This window comes from Tiliqua scincoides, chromosome 3 (genome assembly GCF_035046505.1).
Source record: "Tiliqua scincoides isolate rTilSci1 chromosome 3, rTilSci1.hap2, whole genome shotgun sequence".
In the NCBI taxonomy this organism is placed as follows: Eukaryota; Metazoa; Chordata; class Lepidosauria; order Squamata; family Scincidae; genus Tiliqua; species Tiliqua scincoides.
The window spans coordinates 173,164,232-173,186,593 of NC_089823.1; the positions used below are offsets into that span (position 1 = coordinate 173,164,232).

General features: G+C 42.9%; 1 protein-coding gene across 7 annotated transcripts in view; it reads left to right on the forward strand.

The window, feature by feature from the left end:
- Nucleotides 1-19,484, forward strand: part of CHST15 (carbohydrate sulfotransferase 15) — an 87,752-nt gene extending 68,268 nt beyond the window's left edge. For all 7 annotated transcript variants that reach the window (XM_066620386.1, XM_066620382.1, XM_066620384.1 and 4 more), the window contains 5 exons: nucleotides 3,706-3,852; nucleotides 7,945-8,101; nucleotides 14,263-14,419; nucleotides 16,795-16,942; nucleotides 18,767-19,484. In XM_066620386.1, coding sequence (XP_066476483.1) covers nucleotides 3,706-3,852; nucleotides 7,945-8,101; nucleotides 14,263-14,419; nucleotides 16,795-16,942; nucleotides 18,767-18,957 — 800 coding nt within the window. In that variant the 3' untranslated portion in view covers nucleotides 18,958-19,484. The remainder of the gene's footprint in view (nucleotides 1-3,705; nucleotides 3,853-7,944; nucleotides 8,102-14,262; nucleotides 14,420-16,794; nucleotides 16,943-18,766) is intronic.
- Nucleotides 19,485-22,362: the final 2,878 nt, after the last annotated feature.

The following is a 22,362-nucleotide window of genomic DNA, read 5'->3' on the forward strand; positions in this document are numbered from 1 at the left end:
CCAAAACTTTTAGCACAGGCACCCATTTTTTTAGCATGACAATCTGTCAGAACCCATCAGAAGTGATGTCATTAACCTGGAAGTGATGTCATGGCTGGAAGCGATGTCATGGCTGGAAGTGACCATTTAGGCTTCAAACCTAAGCCGCAATCAGCCAAAGGTCCCATTACACCTGCTGTTGTTTTGTATAGCTTGGAATTCAAACGTTCCAGCCTGGAATTCCAGTGGGGTGCTTGCAGCCCCACTGTCATTTATACTGCCTTCCCACTCTGCACATGAGACAGAGGCAGGAAAATGCAGGCAGACAATTGGCTGCCCGTTGGAGCAGGGAGCATGGTGCGGCTGTTACTGGGGCTGTCAGACTGCTCAGCTTCAGTCTGCGCCAGTTTGGCAAGTCCGCCCACCCGCTCGATCAGTCTGAGACTAACTGATTGCTTTTTAAGGGGCTGAATGGGAATTTTTTGCAGTTCATCTGATTGGCTGTTGGTTAGTGGGTTGTTTTTTTTTTTTTTTGCCTACCCCAGACTGTCATTTGGATGTGGTTGAATTGGGAGTTTTGGCAAGTTTGTTTTGGGTTAGGCAGGTGGCGTGCTGGCTGGGTAGTCAGGAATGGGGGCTGACGTACATCCTAAGGTTAGCAAGGCCAAGGGGTAAGCTAGGATTGCTCTGACAACACTTGTCTGGGTTGGTGAGGCAGGCTGGTAAGCCCCTTGGCTAGTTTGAGCAAAGGCTTACGCAAGGTTTTCTGGTGTGGGTCTGTGCTGGCCAGCTGCCTCGACCCTTCGGGTTTGGCCATGACAGAATAACTCAGTCCTCAATAGAGTGATGCCTTGTGCCAGGATGTGACACCCGATTGGGGTCAAGGGGAGGTAGATGGCAAGCGTCATTTCCCCCAGGAAATTAGATGTCAGCACACTGAGGTGTTTAAATAGGTTTTGACCCATTGTAGGTCTGATGTTTATCAATAAAGTTTAATTCATTCCAAGTGTGCTTCTTTGGAGGATGCCAGTGTAAGTCACATAAAGGAAGCGTAGTTGAACTGTTTCAGCTAAGTGCTTCTCTCGTAGAAGCAGAAACCTTGCACCCTGTAGAGCTACTTGGTAAAATGAGACACGAAATTGCATCAGAACTAAGCTCAATCATTAGACCTGTAACAGCTCTTCTGTCCTGCATTGTTAAAGCGAAGACATCTTATAGCACAGTGTTTCTTAAACTATTGGTCAGAACCAACTAGGTGGGTCGCTAGCAAATTTCAGGTGGGTCCCCATTCATTTCAATTTTTTTTATTATATTAGACTTGATGCTACCATGCTATGTGACTGCATTTGGGGAAATGTTACAGACTTGTACTTTGAACAAGCTACTATGCATATTCTTTTAACAATGATAGTAAATGGGACTTACTCTTGGGTAAGTGTGGGTAGGATTGCAGCCTAGGATTGTAAAAAATGTTCCTGCTTGATGATGTCACTTCCGGTCATGACATCACTTATAAGAACATAAGAAGAGCCCCGCTGGATCAAGCCAAAGGCCCAACTAGTCCAGCTTCCTGTATCTCAAAATGGCCCACCAAATGCCCCAGGGAGCACAGAAGACAACAGACACAACCTACATCCTGGTGCCCTCCCCTGCATCTGGCAATCAGAGGCAGCCTGCCTCTAAAACCAAGAGTTTGAACTTACCTACTATGACTTGTAACCCATAATGAACTTTTCCTCCAGAAATTTGTCCAATCCCGTCTTAAAGGCATCCAGGCAAGATGCCAACACTACTTCCTGTGGCAAAGAGTTCCACAGACTAATTACAAGCTGGGTAAAGAAATATTTTCTTCTGTCTGTCCTAACTCTCCCAACACTCAACTTTCGTGGATGTCCCCTGATTCTGGTGTTATGTGAGAGGGAAAAGAACGTTTCTCTATCCACTCTGTCCATTCCCTGCATAATTTTGTATGTTTCAATCATGTCCCCCCTCAGGCGCCTCTTTTCCAGACTGAAAAGCCCCAAACGCCATAGCCTTTCTTCATAAGGGAGGTGTCCCAGCCCAGTAATAGTCTTAGTCGCTCTGTTTTGAACTTTTCCATCTCCACTATATCCTTTTTGAGATGTGGCGACCAGAACTGGACACAATACTCCAGGTGTGGCTTTACCATCGATTTGTACAACGGTATTACATCCAGTGGGTTCTGACAGATTCTCATTCTAAAAAGTGGGTCCCAGTGCTAAATGTGTGGGAATCCAGAATCTTTATCATCAATGCTGGTGCCAGGTTTCTGGTCAAAGCACCATGCCCACCCTCTAATAATGCGTTGGGCACTACTGCTGCTACCACTACAGCAGTTCAGGATCACCTCAGCCAGATCGATTTTGTGACCCCCATGCCAGCCCTGATTTCCATATGGTTTCCATATGTTAGAAAACATTCCAAAGAAGGGCTTGGAATTTCCACAGAATTTGGCTACATATTTCTACAGAATTCTTTTGGATGAAGTGCCTCGCTCTTTCCCCATAAGCTTTCTTTGTACTCAGCAATATATTACTGTTTCCTTTTTCATTCATTTTGCACAGTTTGACAGGAAGCCCAATTCTATTTCCCAAGCGCTGGCTGCCAAAAAGCACGTTCCAGCTTATGCTGGAACCTTTTCCCTCCAGCAGAGCCTCTCTGCCCCTTTCTTTCCTTCGAACTTATGTTGGCACAGATCCATGGAGACCCATAACCAGTTCTTTCTTAAGCCACCCACTCCGCCCCTCAGTGGATACAGCACATACCTTTTTATTTGATTTTTACAGCACATACCATACATAGTTATTTGATTTTTCTCTGTAAACCGCTTTGTGAACTTTTAGTTGAAAAGCAGTATATAAATACTATTAATAATTAATAATAATATCTTTTCAGGGTGGCTGCACCAGCAGGGTGGGAGGGAGGATAGTATTGGGCCAAAACTGTGCTTAATGCAGAAGGGACTGGATAATTTGTGGCTTGTTCCCTAATGAAACTATCATCCTCCAGGAAGTTACTTTTTTCACTGAACAGTGTAATAAAATGTTTTATTGGGTCTTCTTTGTAATCTGTCTTTTTCTGGGTTATGGCTTTGGTTGTGAAATATAACCTCGGAAACATCCATTTTCAACCTTTTTCATCTCACGGCATGTTGACAAGGCACTTAAATCAGTCAAGGTACACCATCAGTTTATTGACAATTGATAAGGTACACCACACTGCTGGCATGGGGGCTCAAATTCCCCAATGATCTTCTTAATAAATTACCCTTCCACAAACTCCTACAGCACACCTGCAGACCATTTGCAACATAAGGTCTTGCTAAGGTTACACCCTTTAGATATGTCACCAAGAGCTTCTTCCTGCAAGTACCAAAGGAGAAATCCATTACTGTGTGGCCAGGGTTGTTCATAAAACCACATCTACAAAACCACCCACTGTTACCCACTAAAGCCTATACTTTGGTCAAAATAAGTAGCATTCATATACTAATGTACCAAATACACTTATCTATTTCATTATTAGTACACCCATGCACATGTTCACACATGAGGATCTATCGGTTTTCTACATAGTAATGTTTATGTAGTTTTTCATTTAGTCTCTTAATTTCCAATAATTTTCTTTGGTTTTCTGTGGTTCTAAAATGCAGATCAGCTTCTCCAGTTTACAGCCGCCATCTCATTTCTCATCCCTTGCTTTCAGGGATAATTCGTTTGAGGGATGGATTTCATGATCGCTACCCAGTGGAAGATTACCTGGATCTGTTTGACTTGGCTGCCCATCAGATTCAGAGTGTGCTGCAGGGAGACACTACAAAGGGCTCTAACAAGATGAGCAACATCATCATTGGTACAGAAACTACTGCTTATGGGGTATACATTGATGACACTAGCTGTAATTGTATTTGTATTTATCTCTGTTAAGATAAGAATTCACTGTATAGTATAAACTCTGTATGAGATTTCCACCCACAGATTTCTACAAGACTTGCATTCCTAATGGAGGAAGTTCTGTAAGTGGTTACTATAAGAAAGAGAGCCCTGGTCAAAACTCTTGCAAATATAATGACAGCAAATGACAGACTAGGGAATAACAGTCCAATCCAGAACAGTGTGTGCCGGCTCACCACCAACACTCACTGTTGCAAATGCACCTTTGCAGAACTTAGTGTCAGCCCAGTGCCGGAGCTAGCCCAGCGTGAACCCGCACTGGTTATGTGCCAGTCAGAGGTCTGCGGCCTGCCATTTGGCACTCTATGGAAAGTGCCGGGTGGCAGAGTGGTAAGATGGGGCGTGGGGGTGGCAGGAAGGAACTGTTCCAGGGCTAGCAGAGGATGGGGTAAGGCGTGGTGGGGGAGGGAGCGGTGTGGGATGGGGGTGGAGATGGCAGCAGGCCCTACTGCCATACCCGGACACTTCTCCCAGCCCTCAGATCTGTCCCCCTCGAATCTCAGATCTCCTCAAATCTGCGCCCGCTCTTGAAACCCATTGGGGCTGCCTGAGGTTTACACGGGGTGAGGGAATGTAAACTCCCTTACCCCAACTAGACCTTGCGCTGCTTCCCAGCCCTACGGGATGCAGCATAGTTGTTTTGGCACCACTGCAGTCCTGGGCACTGGGAAGCATAAGATTGGACGCTTAGCCCTCTCCTGACTGTCTCAACAAACAATGCAGGAGAAGGTGCTCCTGAAGGTATGCAGATTTTAACTCTGAGTCACTCAGAGTGCATTCAGTAACATCTTATTTGGGGGCTAGTCCAGCATAATTGCTAGTGAGCGATCTGCAAGCCAGAAGCAAATTCTATTCAGACTCCACATATGCTCATGGGAAGCCTATATGGCAGAACAGTGGCAGGTGTCACTTTGCTTGCAGTTATGGCCGAAAAAACCCTCTGTTGAATTTTTGCCTGCTCTGCTGCTTTTTGAAAAACAGGAGCCCTGAGAAGTGGCAGAGACTTGGGCCATCACTTAATTAGATATAAGGGATGGGGCAAGCCTGAAGTTTCCATAGGAGAGCTGCTCTTTCCTACCTCAGAAAGAGGGATAGTCTTCGCTGGCATTGCCCTCCTAATTCAACTCTCATAGGCTGAACTGTTTTTTTTTTAACCTCAAGCTGGTTTTAACCCCAAGAGAGGCTGAGGGAGTGGGTGGATCCAGTGGCGATGGTGCATGCTGGATCCTATCCCCTCCTCCAGCAGTCTCCTTTCTCACATCAGACTTGAATTCGTGAAATTGCTACTGCAGGTTCAAAGAGACCCATTGCAGAGTGGGAGGTTTATGCAGGAGCAAGGGGTTTTAACTTCCCTTTCCCTTATTGAAGCTTACCCATCCACCACCACCCCACCGAGTACATCGTGCCTGGTTTTTGGTGCAGCTGCATCCGCAGGGGGGAGAGGGAGGATAGGGTTGGGCTGTTAATGTGCTCATTATAACAAACTCTTTTATTATCTTTTTAAAAATACAATTTAGCCGACAGGGCATCTACAGGATACATGAAAAGCAGAGATTTGCCTTGTAAGCCACGTTATTAAACTTCAGATTATTAAAAGAGGGAGATATAATTAAAACTATAAACATTCTTCGAACTTTTATCAGGGCTGTAATTTTGTAGTCAAAAACATCTGAGTCAAATTTTTATTGGGTTATAATTATATTTTGTCAGATGAACCAATGGATGTTTCAGAAGCACTACACAAGACACTGCACTTGCAGCTTCAGGCATTCCAGACAGAGTTTATTTATTTATGATCATTATTATGATAAACTCACCAGAATATTTTATGAAAGCATAACATGATTTTATTCCATTAATCTCAGGATAAGGACATTGTACATCCATTCTCTAATGAAAGTTGGCGGTTTAATCATATGTTATGTTTTAGGTTATATGAAAAATTGGTATACTTCAGGCTGCACTGTTGTAATTTGATATATAAATGCAGCAGTGCTTAATTTATCATGAGGCTGAAACAGCTTCCTCCTCAGAAACGTTAAATCACAATTGTGATGTGGAGAGGGAAGTGCTTGAACCAATAGGAAGAGAACATTTGGCTGTCACAGCCAAGAAATTAACATTTCAGGAGAGCTAGTGGAGGTCAAAATTAATTTGCTATTGTAGTCAAGAGTTGACTATCATATATAAGTTGCAACAAAATAAAACGATGGAACTCCAAAGTGTTGACAGGGGTTACACTAATAAAGGACACACCACATTATGTACATGCTCCTCTCCCCATTTGTGCTGCCGCTTCCCACATATGTGTTGCACTAGCACACAGAAGTGGACTGGCTTCTCTCTGTGCTAGGGCAGACAGCACAAATTCAGTAAAAGAGACTGACTTGTCAGAGGAGCAGTATCCCAAATAAACATTCATGACTGTAAATCTGATTGAACTTAATGGAAGTTTTGGATAACTACGCAGAGGATTATGCTGTAAGCTTATTGAAATTAATGGGGTGTGTGAGATCTCATGTGATCCAAGATGATGGTGTCCGGGAGAGCCAGGAAGATGATGATGCCGGGGACATTCTGCAATGCCCCTGTGTGTTAGCCAGGGCACACAGTTTGGGAACCTCTGCTGTATAGTCTTGTAACTTCTTGCCCCTTAAATTCCAACCCCGTAAGTGGCTAGAAAGTTGAGAGAGTTCTCCCTGACCACAGTTTTATATTAATATTGTATTTCCCAAGGATTAAGAGATTGGACACAACTGGAGGCAAAGTTTGAAATGTTTTGCTTCTCTTAACAAAATTCGATTCTGTACAGTGGATGCCATAAGGCCTGGTGAATAAAATCATGATTAAATGAATAAAAGGTTCATCCTGATGAATAAAAAACATCAAGGTTATGGGAATTTTCTCAAAGTACGTGAAATGAAGATGGCAATCACAGTTAGACTTTGTTATATGTATACAAGGCGAAGAGGAAAAAATCTAAAACCAGTGGAATGTAAACCTGTTGTTTTATGAACCTAAACATGGTCATTCTAACTTAAACACATTATCAGAATCTACAGTTCAAGGTACTCTTACGAAAGCCACATATGATGATGAAGAAATTGATGATGATGAAAAAATTTATTATATAACCATTGATCATTACAATATAAAAAGTACATACAACAATATGCACATAAAAGCAGGCAATAACGTTTCAGCCTTCCAAACACATCAGATAAAACAGGGAATATTAAAACCCAGCGTAGGATAAAAACATAAAATTTAAAATAGTTCAGAGGTGGAACAAGCTTCAATAAATTCCAAGAAAATTTTTAACCAACTAAAAAAGAGGCCAGAAAAATTTAAGATTGAGAAATTGGCACGAATTTTCTTTGCCACAAGGGCAAAACTAGCCACTTTATAGGTGATATCAGGGTCTGAGTCAGCAAGGAGCCAACAGATCAGCGCTAAGATAGATCTCTCTTGGAACAAAGTAATAATATTAAATAAATATTTTGATCTGGGAAGGTCGTATAAAGGACATTTTAATAAATAATGGGAAACAACCTCTATTTCACCAGAACCACAAATACAAGTCCTAAGATAATAGGGAGTATTTTTATATCTGCCTTCAAGGACCGCAGTCTGCATACACTGAAAGCTCAAAGCAGTAAAGGCTTTGTGCAATGCTGGCACTGTTAAAAGAGATAGGTAATTTTCTGAAACAAATGATAACTTGTACAAGGGAAACCAAGATGAATAAGATGAATTGGAGATAGCACATAAGTCACGTCTCATATGGTAGAGTCAAATCTTGTGAAAGCCACATAGCTAAACAACATTAGTTAAGTTTGTTTTTCATTTTTGCAGAAGTAGATACCAAAATCTCTGAAAAGTTACATAGTACATTGCAGTCGATGTTCTGGACCTGCATAACCTTTATAGCAATGCTCAGATCCAATTCTGTGGAATTAGGGATAACAATGTGCACTCTTGTCAACTCTAGGAGAGGCCAGTGCTTCGACAATGTGGGACAACAATGCTTGGATTTTCTTCTATGACAACAGTACAGAAGGGGAGCCTCCATTTTTAATACAAGATTTTATTCATGCCTTCCAGCCAAATGCAAAACTGATTGTTATGCTTAGGGATCCTGTTGAAAGGTGAGCAACTCATCTTTTTTGAAGTATTAAAGAAATGCCTGCCACCACCTCTTAAAAATGGTTTCTTGTTTTTACGTGCATGTTTTTGGTGTCAGCATTAAATTTTTAGAAGCTCTAATATGTGTCTATACTTATCGGCTTTATTTCAAGTTTTCACACCTCTGAATTCTAATAGCCATGCTCTGAAAACATTCTGTGTAGTGTTCAGTTTTAAATAAGTTAAAGTCTCCATTAGATTTGTCCACAGGTATAGGTGTTGTTCAGAAGTTGTGAATTTTACCTAGGGAAAGATTGGGAGTGGACTGTGCACTCATGCAGAATTGGTATGCTCCCCCACTTCCCTCACTGTGGCATGTTATAGACACTCAAACAGGCTAGTCCCAGATTTATTTGAACATTAAATGTGGCCTGATGTTAGGTGATGGGCAGCCCAAACCCTGTGATGCTCAGTGACCACAGGAACAGTGGTGCCGAAACAGGTGCCAGTATATCTGTGGGTGCAGTAGTGTCTGCCAGAGTCTCCTCAGGGTAGGGGAATGTTTGCTCCCTTACCCCAAGTAACAGCACTGTGGACTTAATGGGTCTCCTTGGGTCTGCACCCACTATTGAGCAGGTGCAGACTTAAGGAGGTTTGTGTCAGGATTCCTGGCCGGGGAGGGAGCACACAGTATGGCAGCAGACTCTGCTGCCATCTCTGCCCTTTCCCAGGCCCAATCCTCCCCTCCCCCTCCCTTCCCCCCACCCTCCAACCACCTCAAAAAGCCACACCGGTAGCCGGCAGTTAAACTTAATGCTGGTCGACCCCACGTCGTCCTCACAGCGCTGAGGCCCAGTGCTGGTGCTCCCTACTCACCAGGGGCTGTGAACGTGCTTTACAGCACATTGGCAACAAACAGAGACTGGAATACACGTGTACTGCCAGTGCTGAAGAAGATAGGATTGGGCCCTATTAAAGTAATTCCCACAGGGTCAAGGAGAAAACAGTGTTCAGATAAACATGGGATTCTCCCATGGTAAGAGGAGCAATCGTAGAGAGAGAGAGAGAGAAGAAAACAAAACAAAACAATCACCTGTACAATCCTATTGACTGTCTGTGTTTGTAATCTGCTCCTCTCTTTGGATCAGCCATTTTTATGAATTGGAAGCAGCTGTGGCACTATATTTTCACTGAGGCTTTATAGTGCAGAATATAACAACAATTTCCCCCTCATCAGCCTTTCCTAGGCTCTGGTACTATCTGTAACACAATTCTATACCATGTCAGCAAGGAGGAAGGAGAGGCATTCAGACTGTTGAGAACAATGGGGGCTGCCTGACCACACCCAGAACATTTTATTGCAAGCCTCCTGTTTATGACCTGCAACAGCTGTGACAAGGATCAAACCTTTATTGAAATATAACTGAGATAAGAAACTGTGCAAGGCATTGGAAAAATTGTTCTGTTTTGTGCTAGGTTCTGTGTCTTTGACAACCTTTTCTGGTGAAAATGCAGGCACCCACACTTCAGTTAATTGGAATGCGTTGTGATGGGAGGCAGTGGGCTCAAGTGAACCATAAGCAGAAAGAGCGACTGAAATCCTCATCAACAAATAGAGAGAACCCTTAAAGTGCAAGTTTATTAGTCTAATCAAATCATCTAGACTTTCCAGAAGGTAGAAAATTAGTAAGGATGTGTATTTTTCATTAGGTTTTGGGCTTTCAAGATCTAGATCTCTTGATCTAGAGTGCAATTGACATTCCACTGCATCAATGGAATTCCTTTTCAAATGAACTTTCCCATTCAGTGGAGTATGAAGACTCCTTTATATGTGCTAAAGCATTTGCTGTCTGTGATGTTCTCTGTTCAACAGAACCGGGAAGTTCTTGCACATTTGTAAGCTCTAAAGGTATGGTTGCAGCTCAAACAGTCCTCATTGGTGCAGCTCTCCATAAGGCTGCATGCACCCCTAAGGACCCACTAGAAAGAGCAATGCAACTATGAACATAGACGGCAGATAAAAACTATCATCTTGACAAAAAAATACAACTCTGCAGCTCATGATGCTCTTGATTAAAACACTATTTTGATGTCTAAAGAATCTGGACATGCCCCTCTTGACTATCAGAGTGTTCAGGTTCATGCAACCAGAATACATGTGCTTGTACACGCGGACGGACGGACGGACGGACGGACGGACGGACGGACAGACAGACAGACAGACAGACAGACAGACAGACAGACAGACAGACAGACAGACAGACAGGGAGTATTTATACACTGCTTTTCACATAGCATTCAAAGCAGCTTACACAGGCAGGCTAATCTAAACCAACATTTTTCAATGGGGTTTTTACAATATGATCTGTAGAAAAGATTCACAGAACCTTAAGTTTACTAGATGTTCCCTTCCCGGTGTGGTTAACTGTGTGCCATCAAGCTTCCACAAGCAACCGTATATCAAGCCCAGGCAGGTCCTCAAGGCTGTTTTATATTCTTTGCTGGCCAACCTTCTCACATACCCCCCTATTCGCACTGTGGTGGCTCAAGAACGCAGCAGCAACTCTGTTCTGCAACAACAGGTACGGCAGGTTGTTACAGCCTGGCATTTCGTCTCCCATACAGAGTGGGACCATGTTTCCTACTTAGCGCTACTGGCAGAATGGCAGCCCAGTCATCAGATCGCACCTCCTGCCTTTGTCCATCTGTTTTATAGGGTGTATTTTGATACTTACGTGTTTAATTCTTTTTGTTTTTTTAACCTTTCTTAACTTGCCTACAGTCTAATGAATATGGTTAGCAATAGAGGGGCATCTCAGTGAAATAAACTGCAAGCCATTCTTCTGGCTCCATATCCCAGCCCATGTTCAACCACTCTGTAGCCCGGCTAACAAGAACTGTCAGTTGTACCTTCAGTTTGTACTGTCAATTTTTATTTTTGAGACAAATGCTACACCTTTCCTTGGAGGTCTTTGATAATGTGCCATCCATGAGCCTGTTGTCTTATACACATGCATTTCTGGAAGTGAAGATGGGGAAAATCTGTGTATATTATGAAGTGCTGCATTTAGTGAATTGCCTGGCTCCATCCTTCCTGTTTTCTCATATCTTCCAATTTCCCAGCCAACTATTTCACGCACAGTAAATCAGGCAGCTGCCTAAGGCAGCAAACTATTAAGCACAGCCAAATATTCAGTGCCTGTTTATTGTTGGTGAAACATAATCTTGGAGTGGCATATTATCCTGTTTGCCTACATTAAACCTACAGCCAGGTCCTTCCATTTGTAAGTCACATGCTACTGCTCTGTCACTATTCTGACACCCCCCACAGAGACAGTGGTTAAATAAGGCCACTTTTGCAACCTCTGGCTGCTCTCATGTGTCTGCTATTCATTGTCATTAACCTCCCATGAATATTTAAAGAGCCTTGGAGGAACGGTATGAAAGAGAGGCTCATTTTCAGGTTAAAAACAACATGTCTATTTTATTTCTTTAACATGTTGTTATCCTTATTATGTTCCTTTAATGCGAGTTGATACGAGGATGGCTTACAGTAAGACCAAACTATTGCTTTGTTTTCAGTCTATAATCTTAAAAAAAAAAAGATAATCATTTATTGTAGTGGTTCCCAAACTCTGTGTCTGGGATCCACCAGTGGGCTGTGACCCAAATTTTGTTGGGCAGATTAGGCTATGTGCATCCAGGGCTAAACAAGCTGCTGGAGGGGGGGCATGGGGGACATAGCTGCCCAATTGCCATTATAGCCACACCCGTTGGCACTTATAAATCAGGTAGCAGCTTCTGGGGCCTCTAAAAAGGGCCCCTAAGCAGGGTGGAAATGTGGGATATAAATAAAAAGTTTGACGGCCAGTGATTTAGTATTTGATTGACTCACTATGGTTAATTATTGTAAGCAATCTCCCATGAAGAAAGTTGTAGCTTCTTAACCCTAGGGAATTAAAAATAAAACCGAGATAGGATGATTCCATTTACTGTTTGCAAACAGAAATAGCAAGCCCCAAATTACTTTCTGCAGGTAAATTTCTCAATAGAAAGTACACATTTGAAACATAGCCTAAGCAACCTGTGACACTGATTGACTGAACTAACATTCAAAGTACTCTGGAAACAAAGATGTCCATTCTCAGTGAAGGAAGGACTCATTTTGGTTGGGGTTAAAACTTCATATAGGTTCTAAGGACAGATAAAGGTGTAGTCTAGGAAGAGGTCCTAGCAGGAATAAAGCTAAAATGCAGTGATTCCGGTGGCAAGGCGGCTGGAGAGAGAATCGGTTTTCTCAGTATTAGTCTGTACATTTAAGGATTACATAAAGGGGAAATTCTGTTGAGCAGAGGCTTATACGTTCAGTGCTGCCAGGAACACAGAAAGTGGAGGGGGGTGTGTGTTTGAATTTCAAATATTGATTGGAACTGAGTAATGTCTTGACTTCAGGCTTTTGATAATGTACAATATCTCTACATTGATTTTATGTGCCATTTAACCAAAGGTTAATTTTCATAATTCCTCAGTACGGTCTTATTCCTGCTGCAAATATATTACAGAAGGGCTCATTTGTGCAGTGCTTCTGCATATTGGCCCAAACCACAGCTACTACTTTAGGATTAACAGTGTGCTCAGGGCTGTGCAGAACATGGCAGTCATGCAGTCCAAGTCTAGAGGTCTATCTTGCCAATGTAGAATAAACTGTAAGCCCTCCGGTCAGGAGATAAGAGAAAATAGATAATGAAAGGAGGCAAAGCAGGAAGCAGACTGGCTTGAAAAATAGAGTGGCTTTGAGACTGGTGTCACATCAAAAACCTCATTAATATAAAGCTGGTAGCAGAAGTTTTCATAGTAGCAGGCTGATCAGGAAGAATGGGGCTCAAATGCATTTCCCAGCATTTGGCCAGGCAGATGACCATAGCAACATCAGCACAATAAGCTTTGGAAGAATGGAGAAAGCCAAGGAAGAAGTATGCAGGTATTCATTGAAAGTGTACAGCTGAAGTTATTTCCTGAGCATAAGCTGAATAGAGCCATCCAATTCTTACAATATATTAAAGTACACATTTGACTGTCTGCTGCACCACTCTCAAAGTGCTGCTTTCTCACATTGTAGTCTTTCATTTCCAGATGTGTGTATCAGAGCCCCCCTCCCCCCCCAAATTATCTTTATGTTGAAAATACACATCCTCTCATGCTAGATAGATATGTAATGTGAAAAGAATCCACAGAGGCAGCTTGCATTGTGAGAAGGAGATAAAGGAATCCAAGAGGCAACCAGAGAGGAAAGGTCAGTTATGCCAAATGCAGCAGAAAGTTCAGTGGAGATGAGGCTGGGATTGAAACCTTTGGACTAGTGAAAACCATTTCAATGGAATGTCAGCAGCAGAAACCAGAATGCAGAGAAATTGATATTGCAGGAGTGGACAGTATGTTGTAAGACTTTTTAGACAACAAACGGAAGGCAGAAACCAGAATGGTTTCGTTTTAGGTCTACAGCAGCACATGGAAAGAGACAAGACTCTTTTGAACTGATACTATTCTGATTTTCCTATCCGTAGCTGTGTAACATTTCATGATAGATCAGTCCAGAATCAGCATAGTCCATAGCAACATTTCTGCCGCTGAAGTGCAGAAAATGTTTTATTAAGCAATTTTTCCTTCATAATTTCCCTTGCACCTGGTGCAGACAGTTGTACAGATAACCTATAAGAAAAGAGAAGAGAGGATTTCATCAAGATTGTTACACCTCGGCAGTGTTTTATGACACTGGGATCCTATGGTAATCTATTTGATTCTTTCTCTACCTGATGCAAAGAAGCTCTGGTGGGAAGATAGTTGGAAAATGGAGGTTCTATGGCAGAGTCTTTGCCAGCTTGGCAGTTCAGACCTTTCTGACAATTGCTCTTAGTTTTCGCTACCATCAGGCTTGCATATCTGAGCTTTGACATCCTTCAGTTGTTAGTGAATATGAAAAATGGCATGTTTCCCTATGACATCGAGAACCATCCAGAGGAAAAGAATTACTACAGAAGTTTAAACAGGCATTTAGTGTACAAATAGCTTCCTTCCTTCTTTTTCCCTGGGAAGTAGTAATTGGTTGATTATCATTATCTTCATTATGACCACATGGGTAAATTGCAATTACATCTTAATGATTCCTGTGCTATTTCATTTGCAGATTGTATTCTGACTATCTCTACTTTGCAAGTGCTAACAAATCTGTAGAAGACTTTCATGAAAAGGTGATTGAGTCACTACAGCTCTTCGAAAGTTGCCTGGTGGATTACTCCCTGAGAGGCTGTGTGTACAACAACACCCTTAACAATGCCATGCCTGTATGTACTTTTCAGTTTGCGCTTTGTCTGATGCTCAGGCAATAGGATGTGTAGCCAGCATTATTGTATGTCAACAAAACCTTTTCATTTTGCCCAGGCCTAATATTCACCGAGGTAGTAAACCTGTGTCTGGCCACTCTTCTTCAGACTTCTATTGAAGGCTCCTATTATTCAGTCTTCCGTATGAAAAAAGTTTCCCCTGAATAGAAGACTAGCATGTCATGAAGAAGTCTAGCCTAAAGACCTCCACCTTGACATCAAGTTTTCTGTGCTGAGGTCAGTGGCATCACTATGGTTGGCATCACCCAGTGTGGGAGGCCAGCACGTCACTCCTATGAAGGACTTCCTCCCCTACAGTGGGTGTGGCAACACCCCATATAATGATCATGGTGATATACCATTGTCCCAGTGGTTTTTTTTGCTATAACATTTGATAGAATAGAGATATTTCAACATGGTTTGTTTCATTGCATTCTGCATGAAATTACACATTGATTGATATATAACATGATGGTATTATTCAACAGTACCAAGATTTTAAAAATTTTGGCAAGTAGTGGTGTCACCCCCCCCATGCATGTCACCCAGTGTGGCCCACACCCTTCACATCCCTAGCGACACCACCAGCTGAGGTTTTGTTTTGTTTTAAAACAAAACAAAAGGTTTTGTTTGGGATGTTTATAAGAAGGAGCATTTAATCAGGTGTAAGGATTAAAATAATGCTGGAGGAAAGATTGAAAGCATCCAATGATACAATGGCCAGGCTACGCCTTGTGATTGCAGCTTCTGAGCTTGTAGGGTAAAAGTTGCATGAAAATACTTGTAAGCAACATAAAAACGGATTATAAATCAGTTGATGTAAGAATAGAGGAATCTCTAAACTGATCCAATGGATGTTGAAACCATACAGCTAAAAAGGGAAATTGCCTGGCTAATGAAAAAGGAAAGTTGGCTAGAAATCACTTGAACTTTACAGATGCTCTTAGTAAGGTGTATTCTGAGTGAAGAGGCAAGAGGGGCTACGCCTAGTAAAAAAGAGAATATAAAATATTGGACAGAATTTGATTGGGGTCTCTTTTCACTACTTGCTAAACATTCACCTGATTGCATGAGAGAATGGATCAGGGTCTGAGGTCAGCTAAAAGGCTGGCCACCTGGAAATCTATGGAGCTTGCTTAAGTTAGGGAATCCTTTGATTGCTAAATTTTAGCAAGGCAGCAAACTTTGATTTGCTGCCTTGATAAGCTAATTTGTCTTGTTGTTTCATTTAATGTGTAATTACTCCCATGCATCTGAACAAGAGAGGAACAAGGAAGAGTAGACTGGTGGTTTATTTTTCTTCTTCTCATTGACAAATGAGCCCTCACTTGTAGCCCAGAGATAGCTTCATCACCAGTGAAAACCAGGCTATAGAGAAAAGGGTCACAAAACCCTACATATATGCCTTTATTCTGCAGTTAATTTTCTCTGGTTGCTGCTAACAGTAATAGCAGCCTGTAGTTTCTGCTGCGGAAGGGCAAGGAGTGTGCTTTCAGCTAGGCTTACAGTTTATGAACAAAGTAAACTTCAAGATGCTGCTATCAATGAAAATTTCATCATGGTGCATAACTTCTAAAACAAGGCAATTTGTGTCTGAAGCAATGCCGAGGCACTGTAGGCTTTACGACATGCCTCTTCTAAGATGTCATTGAGGTAACTCACAGAGGAAAGGTAGCCCAGGAAAGTGTTGTGGAGGGCAATGTTTTCAATTGTTCTCACATTTTCAGTGAAGTTGATAAGAATGTACAGATATAACCTAATTATCCACTGATTTTTCACCCATGGTTTTATCTCAACATGATGAAATGGGCCTTTTAAATTAAAGGAAAAATGTTCCTTTACTCAGCCTCGCTTACCATTGAAATGCAGGAAAGCAGCAGCAGGAGGGCAAGCAATCAAACTCTCTCCAGGGACTTAGAGCAGCTGTTTGAGTTCACTCTGAGGCAACGGACCATTCCCCCCCCCCCCCACTGCAGGCAAAATAATGCAAAGCAGAAGTGATTATCACCTCTGCTTTGCATTTGTGCTCCAGGGGAAGGGGGAGTCCTTGGAGTGAACTGAAATGAAGCTGTTGATTGATTGCCTGCCTGCTGCTCTCCCACATTACAATAGTAAGCAAGGCTATTTTTAACCCACAGACTAAAGGGACATTGTTCTTTTAAATTGATATAATTTTACGTGATTTTTGGCATCTATGAGGGTTCTGGGAATGGAACCCCTGTGGATACTGAGACATAACCTGCATACAAATTGTCTACTCAACACTTATTTATTAGTTTATTTTACAGATGTAACTAAACCTGATTTTTGTTTGTTTGCTTGTTCCATTCTTGTAGGTGAGGCTCCAGGTTGGTCTATATGTTGTTTTTCTCCAGGACTGGCTCACAGTTTTTAAAAAAGATCAACTACTAGTTCTCCGCTTGGAGGATCATGCATTCAACGTTAAGTTTACTATGCACATGGTGTTTGAGTTTCTTGATTTAGGTAGGCCAATTTCTAGCTCTTTTGAGTTAAACAGATCAATTGCCTATTCAGTTGCCAACTTCAAAAATGGGCACATGCCACCTAAAAGTAATTGTGAATTAGTGGGTTTTCCCAGTGACTTGTAGGAACTTTGTAGGTGGGTCTTCAAGCTGACATGCTTACAGGTGGTATTTTGCCTCTTGGGCATGTGTAAGCAGCACATAATTTGTTGGCCTTTTATTTAACGCAACCATATTAATATTAGCAATCACTATGTAATTAAACTGCACTTATCAGACTTACAGTCCAACCCTATCAGAGCCTTATATGTACACCAATGGATCTCATGATCTGGCAGTGTAAGACTAGGCCCACCATCACACGAGCCATTCTGACAGGCCACTGACAGTGGGCAGCTCGCTACTGTTGGCACAGGAGCTGAGAAGCCTTGAGCCAGCAGCAGCGGGCTGCCAAACCTTCACTGGATCAGGTCAGAGGAGGCAGTTTGAGGGAAGATCTGGGCAGGGAAGGGATCAGGCCTGCCTGGAATGGATCTCAGCAGCAGTGGTGTCCATGAGATCCTCTGACTCTGGTAGCATCCATTGGAGCTACTGGATTTATGCCAGCAAAATAACTGGTGTGCATCTGAGTAGGACCATTAGAGTCCAGAGGATGGTGGAGTAGGTAAGTAAAAATGTCTTTACTTATCTTCCCCAGCCTGCCTGTGAGATGTAGTGGAGACTGCTTCAATATCTGCATCACACAAGCTGACCCCAGACAGGATTGGGTTGCTGTATGTAATTGGAGCATCGGATTGTTGGGAGAAATGTGTGGAAGCACAGATCACCCATAGATTCTGTTCCACTTCAAAGCTATAATGTCCAAAGCCACTCATGGACTGCAATCCCATAAGCCATAGGTTTTCAGACTGGGGCATTGCGACACTCCAGCCTGAGGTCCCTGGCCTCTTTGCCCTTAAGGGACGGGGGCAGCCAGGAGGAAGGGAGGAGGCAGTGGTGCAATCCCCAGGATCACGCCACTCAGGGAACTGCAGGGGCTTGGCTGCGCTTACCATAGCCTCCTGCAGCTTCCCGGGGGTGCTGTCCCCTCCTGCAGCTTCCCAGCTGTCCGCAGGGCTCCCTGAGGCCTCCAAAGTGAAAGTGGGGCGATCATGCCCTACCTCCTCTAAACTGAAAGTGGAATGCGATCACTCCGCTTTCACTTCTGACAGGGCTGCAGGGACTGCAGCAGCGTCCTGGGGGTGTAGGGAGCTCTGTGCAAGCCTCTGCAGGCCTCCCCAGGTCAGCCGCAGTGAAAGTGGAGTGATTGCGCTCCACTTCCGGTTTTGCGGAGGCAAAGTGCAATTGCTCACTTTCATTGCTACTGACCTGGGGAGGCTCGCGCAGGACTCCCTGCACCCAGAGATGGCTGCTGCAGGGACTGGTGAGTCCCCTGCAAGGACTTACTACGGGTTTCAAACTCCAGGAGAGTCTGAAAACCGAAGCCATAAACACTTCTCTGAGAGTAAGCCTTACTGAACCTAGTGAGAATTACTTCTCAGTAATTGTGCTATTAGGGTCCAGTCCTATCTAACCTTCGAGCACTGATGCATCTGTGCCAATGGGGCATGAACTGCATCCTGTAGTGGAGGAGGGCAGTCATAGAGGCCTCCTCAACATAAGGGAATGTTTGTTCCTTTACCTCAGGACTGCATTGCAGCTTCATCAGCACTGGAAAGTTGGATAGGATTGGGTCCTTAGACACTTTGTGTTTTTAATTGGGAAATATTTGAGAATATTTATAACAAAAATTATACATACATATTTATTTGCTTGTTCTCCACAGGTGCCCTGAGTGAAAAACAAGAAGCCCTAATAACCAAGAGTCCGGCATCGAACACTAGAAGGCCTGAGGATCGCAATCTAGGTCCCATGTTACCTCTCACAAAAGAAATTCTGCGAGATTTCTATCGGCCTTTTAACACAAAACTGGCTCAAGTTCTTTCTGATGATGCTTTTTTATGGAAAAAACCCTGACGCGTCAATTCAGTGCCACAAATGCAGTGCATAGAGAAAATATTGTTTTTTTACACATTCTCTTTCCAGCTGCAAGCAATTTCATTTTACCCACTCTGAGGCCAAGACAGTCTAATGCAATTAAACCTTCCCCCCGGTTAGCATATAATATCAAAGAAGCAATATCAGATTTGCCATAGAAGAACACAAAGCTCCATGATTATCCCTCCTGCAACCTTTTCTCTCAGCAAAAAAACAAAAAACAAAACAGAGTGCAGATTGCTTCATACCAAGGCTATCTTACATTATCTGGCTATGGTTTTGAAATATAATCTTTTTGTAAGCAATTGCAGTACAGAAATTAGCACTTGTCACATAAAATGCACATTCATTCTCATTTTTTAAAAAGATATATGTTGCATTCTTTTGAACTATTGAAAGCAGCTTTTTAACCATTAAAAGTTCACTGATTTTAATCTAAAATTCTGCTTTTTGTTTCACCAAAACTCTTCAGCAAGGAATCTCTTCACCCATAATAAATGCATTAAGACTGCCTCTTTTGTGTGTCTTGTTATAGAAAAGAAAAACCAAATTACATGTAATACATTAGTGTGTGTTAGAGTAAGCACCAAGCAAAACTTAAAAGCATTTAATTTTAACAGTAATTAAGAGATTTTTCTCAAGGAAGACCTAAATGCAGATGTTCAATTAGAGAGAAAAGAGATGTAAGAAAAGAGGTCTGAGTAGCACACTACATGCCACAAGTCACATTCTTCGAAAGCAGGGCACAAAACCCACAACCACTTTCTCAGGAGAAGGGAGCGCATTGGATGGCAGTCCACAAAGGATGGCTGTTTAGCCTGTGCTAGCACAGCAGCCATCAGATACATTCAAGGAGAGAAAGGAAAAGGGAGTGGGTGTGTTACTGATCCCGAGTGCTGGCCTGGCTTGGTGGTTCTTAGGTTGCAGTTGGAATGGAGGTGGCTTAACGCAGCACTAGCAGGTCAGTGAACAACAAAACCAACAGCAAGGCAGCAGAACGAAGAATACGCATGAGGTCCTGAGGCCCAGCTGTTGATACATTTTGTTCCTATAGATTTCAATGGGACATTTGGGGGGGGGGGTGAGCATATCTAGGGACCTTGTGTCCTGATCACTCTTGATTATTCCTTCCTTGTTTTGTACCTTCCCAAGCATCTTGTGACAACCTCTGGAGACCAGTTCCTTCATTAGCATAGACTCTGGTTGAATTTGGCCCCAGAGTTAGTGAGGACAGCAATAGCTGGAGACCCTTCTTTTGTATCATTAATGACTTTGCTTACTGTAGATCAGGAAGCCCCCATGAAACTTTTGTTCATAGGGTCAAATGTGCTGTGCAAGCAAGGTTAGGCTGCCCACTGAATTTTCTAAAAGTCAGGTAAGGCTGCTTCCAAGCTAGCCTGATTGAATAGGAAGTTAATTTCTCTGACAATTAAAGGTGTGGTCTTCCTCTAGGTCTGTGGGATCTGAGGCTTCTTATTATGAATCTTCAAGTCACAATACCAGCCTGGGTCATGCTCTCCTGGGTTTCACCCATCAACGCATTCATGCGTGTACATGTTTCACTTTTAAAAGAAATAAAAAGGTTTGTAAGACAACAAGCTACCATATGAAGGTCTTAGCAGGCAATCCTCCAAGCTGCATGGTATTTTAGTGGTAAGTACTGCAATAGGGAACAGGAAAAAAAACAAAGGAGGGAAGGAACTATGTACTCCACTCAGAGCTCCTTTAAGGAAGGATGGCCTAAAAATGTGATAAATAAATAGTTTCACCCATCCCTGGGAGATAGAAATTCAGCCTTCATTATGCAAAGCCAACTTGAGTGGATCCCCACAGTAGCAGCAATTTCAGATGGAAAGGAATGATAAGACAAGCTACACTTAGCAGCCCTAGCAGGGGAAGGTTTACATTGGGCCTTCAGCGAGTCTCCCGAGAGCCTAAAAGTGTGACATTCTCTGCCCAGGGAATTGAAGTGCCCTGCACACATGTTTCTTTCACTGGGGAATGATAGGAAATGATGGTGATGGATGTGGGAGTTCTAGTTTAAGACTTGTTCTTCCCCACCTGATGAGCCCATTAATTAATTAATTAATTGCAGCTGTGGACACTAGCCCTTCCCTTCCCAGAGCTGCCAACCAGCTGTCAAAAAATGGGAGTTGCTGTATTGGTGCACTGGGATCCACTGGTTTCAAGTAATGTAAAAGGAGTGGCTTCAGGGTTAGTCAGAATCCTTTCCTCCAATGTGTCAAGGGAAGGAGGAGTTAAGGGGTAGTTGTGTTTCCATTGACATAGTCAAGAGGTAGCTGTGGGAGTGTTTTAATGCATGTGCACACACTGGCACACACTGTTTGGTTCAAAATATTCCATCTCCCTTCCAATTCCCACTTTTTGGTTAATTAACACTTCCCCTCTCCAGAAACAGCAAAGCTGTAGTGCTCAAAGGAACTACAGCACACCCTTATTAGTTTGAGAGCAATTAACAAAATTTATTGCTATACAAACACTCCCTGACAATTCCTCTTGTCCAGAGGCTTTCCCTTCCCGCAAACTTCACTTAGCACAGTGCAAGTCCACAGCAGCTTCAAAGCACAGTCCAACAGACTCTTCCCAGTCCCAAGGCAATCCAGCAGCATCCCCACATTTGTCCTTGTATAGGTCCAACACAGATCTGACAGGCAGTCTTGACACCCCCTCCATGTTTCTCCAGCAGACTCCCAGCATTCTCTTCCTCTGTGTTCTATGCTCCTTCTGGCACTGCTTTTCATTCTTGCAGATCCCTCGTTACCCAAAATGAGGCTCAAGTGTGAGCCACCTCTTCCGTCCATGCAGAGTCCCGTAATCATTATAAGGTGCAGCTGTGAGCTACCCCTTCAGTCTATGTACATCAAAGTTTCAATTGGCCTTAATTAATTAATTACAGCTGTGGACACTAGTCCTGTCCTTCCCAGAGCTGTCAACCAGCTCTCAAAACATGGGAATTGCTGTCAACACCACATCATCTGCTAATCTTCTATTATACCCACATAGCATTCTTTTGACTTTTGGTTAATATTTCTCCAGTTTTGCTGAGTTTCTCCAAGTGGGAGGGGGGGGAGGCATGACAAACAAGTGCCAATGATTTTTCCTGAGGGTTTCCCCCCCCCCATTTGCTGTGTTTGTTTGGGAATAAATCAACAAAAGCAATATCGGTTGCTAGGAAACCGATTCCAGCATGGATGCAGTGGGGATGCAGCTAGACAAGGTGAAGCAAATCAAAATAATCATGTAAATATAGGCTGTGTGCTCCGTTTTATTTCTTCTTGAGCCAGTTTTATGTCGCTTCACTTCTACCCGGATGCCTAGCTCCTGCGCTGGGCTCATAACGGTACACTGCTAAACAAGCAGTTG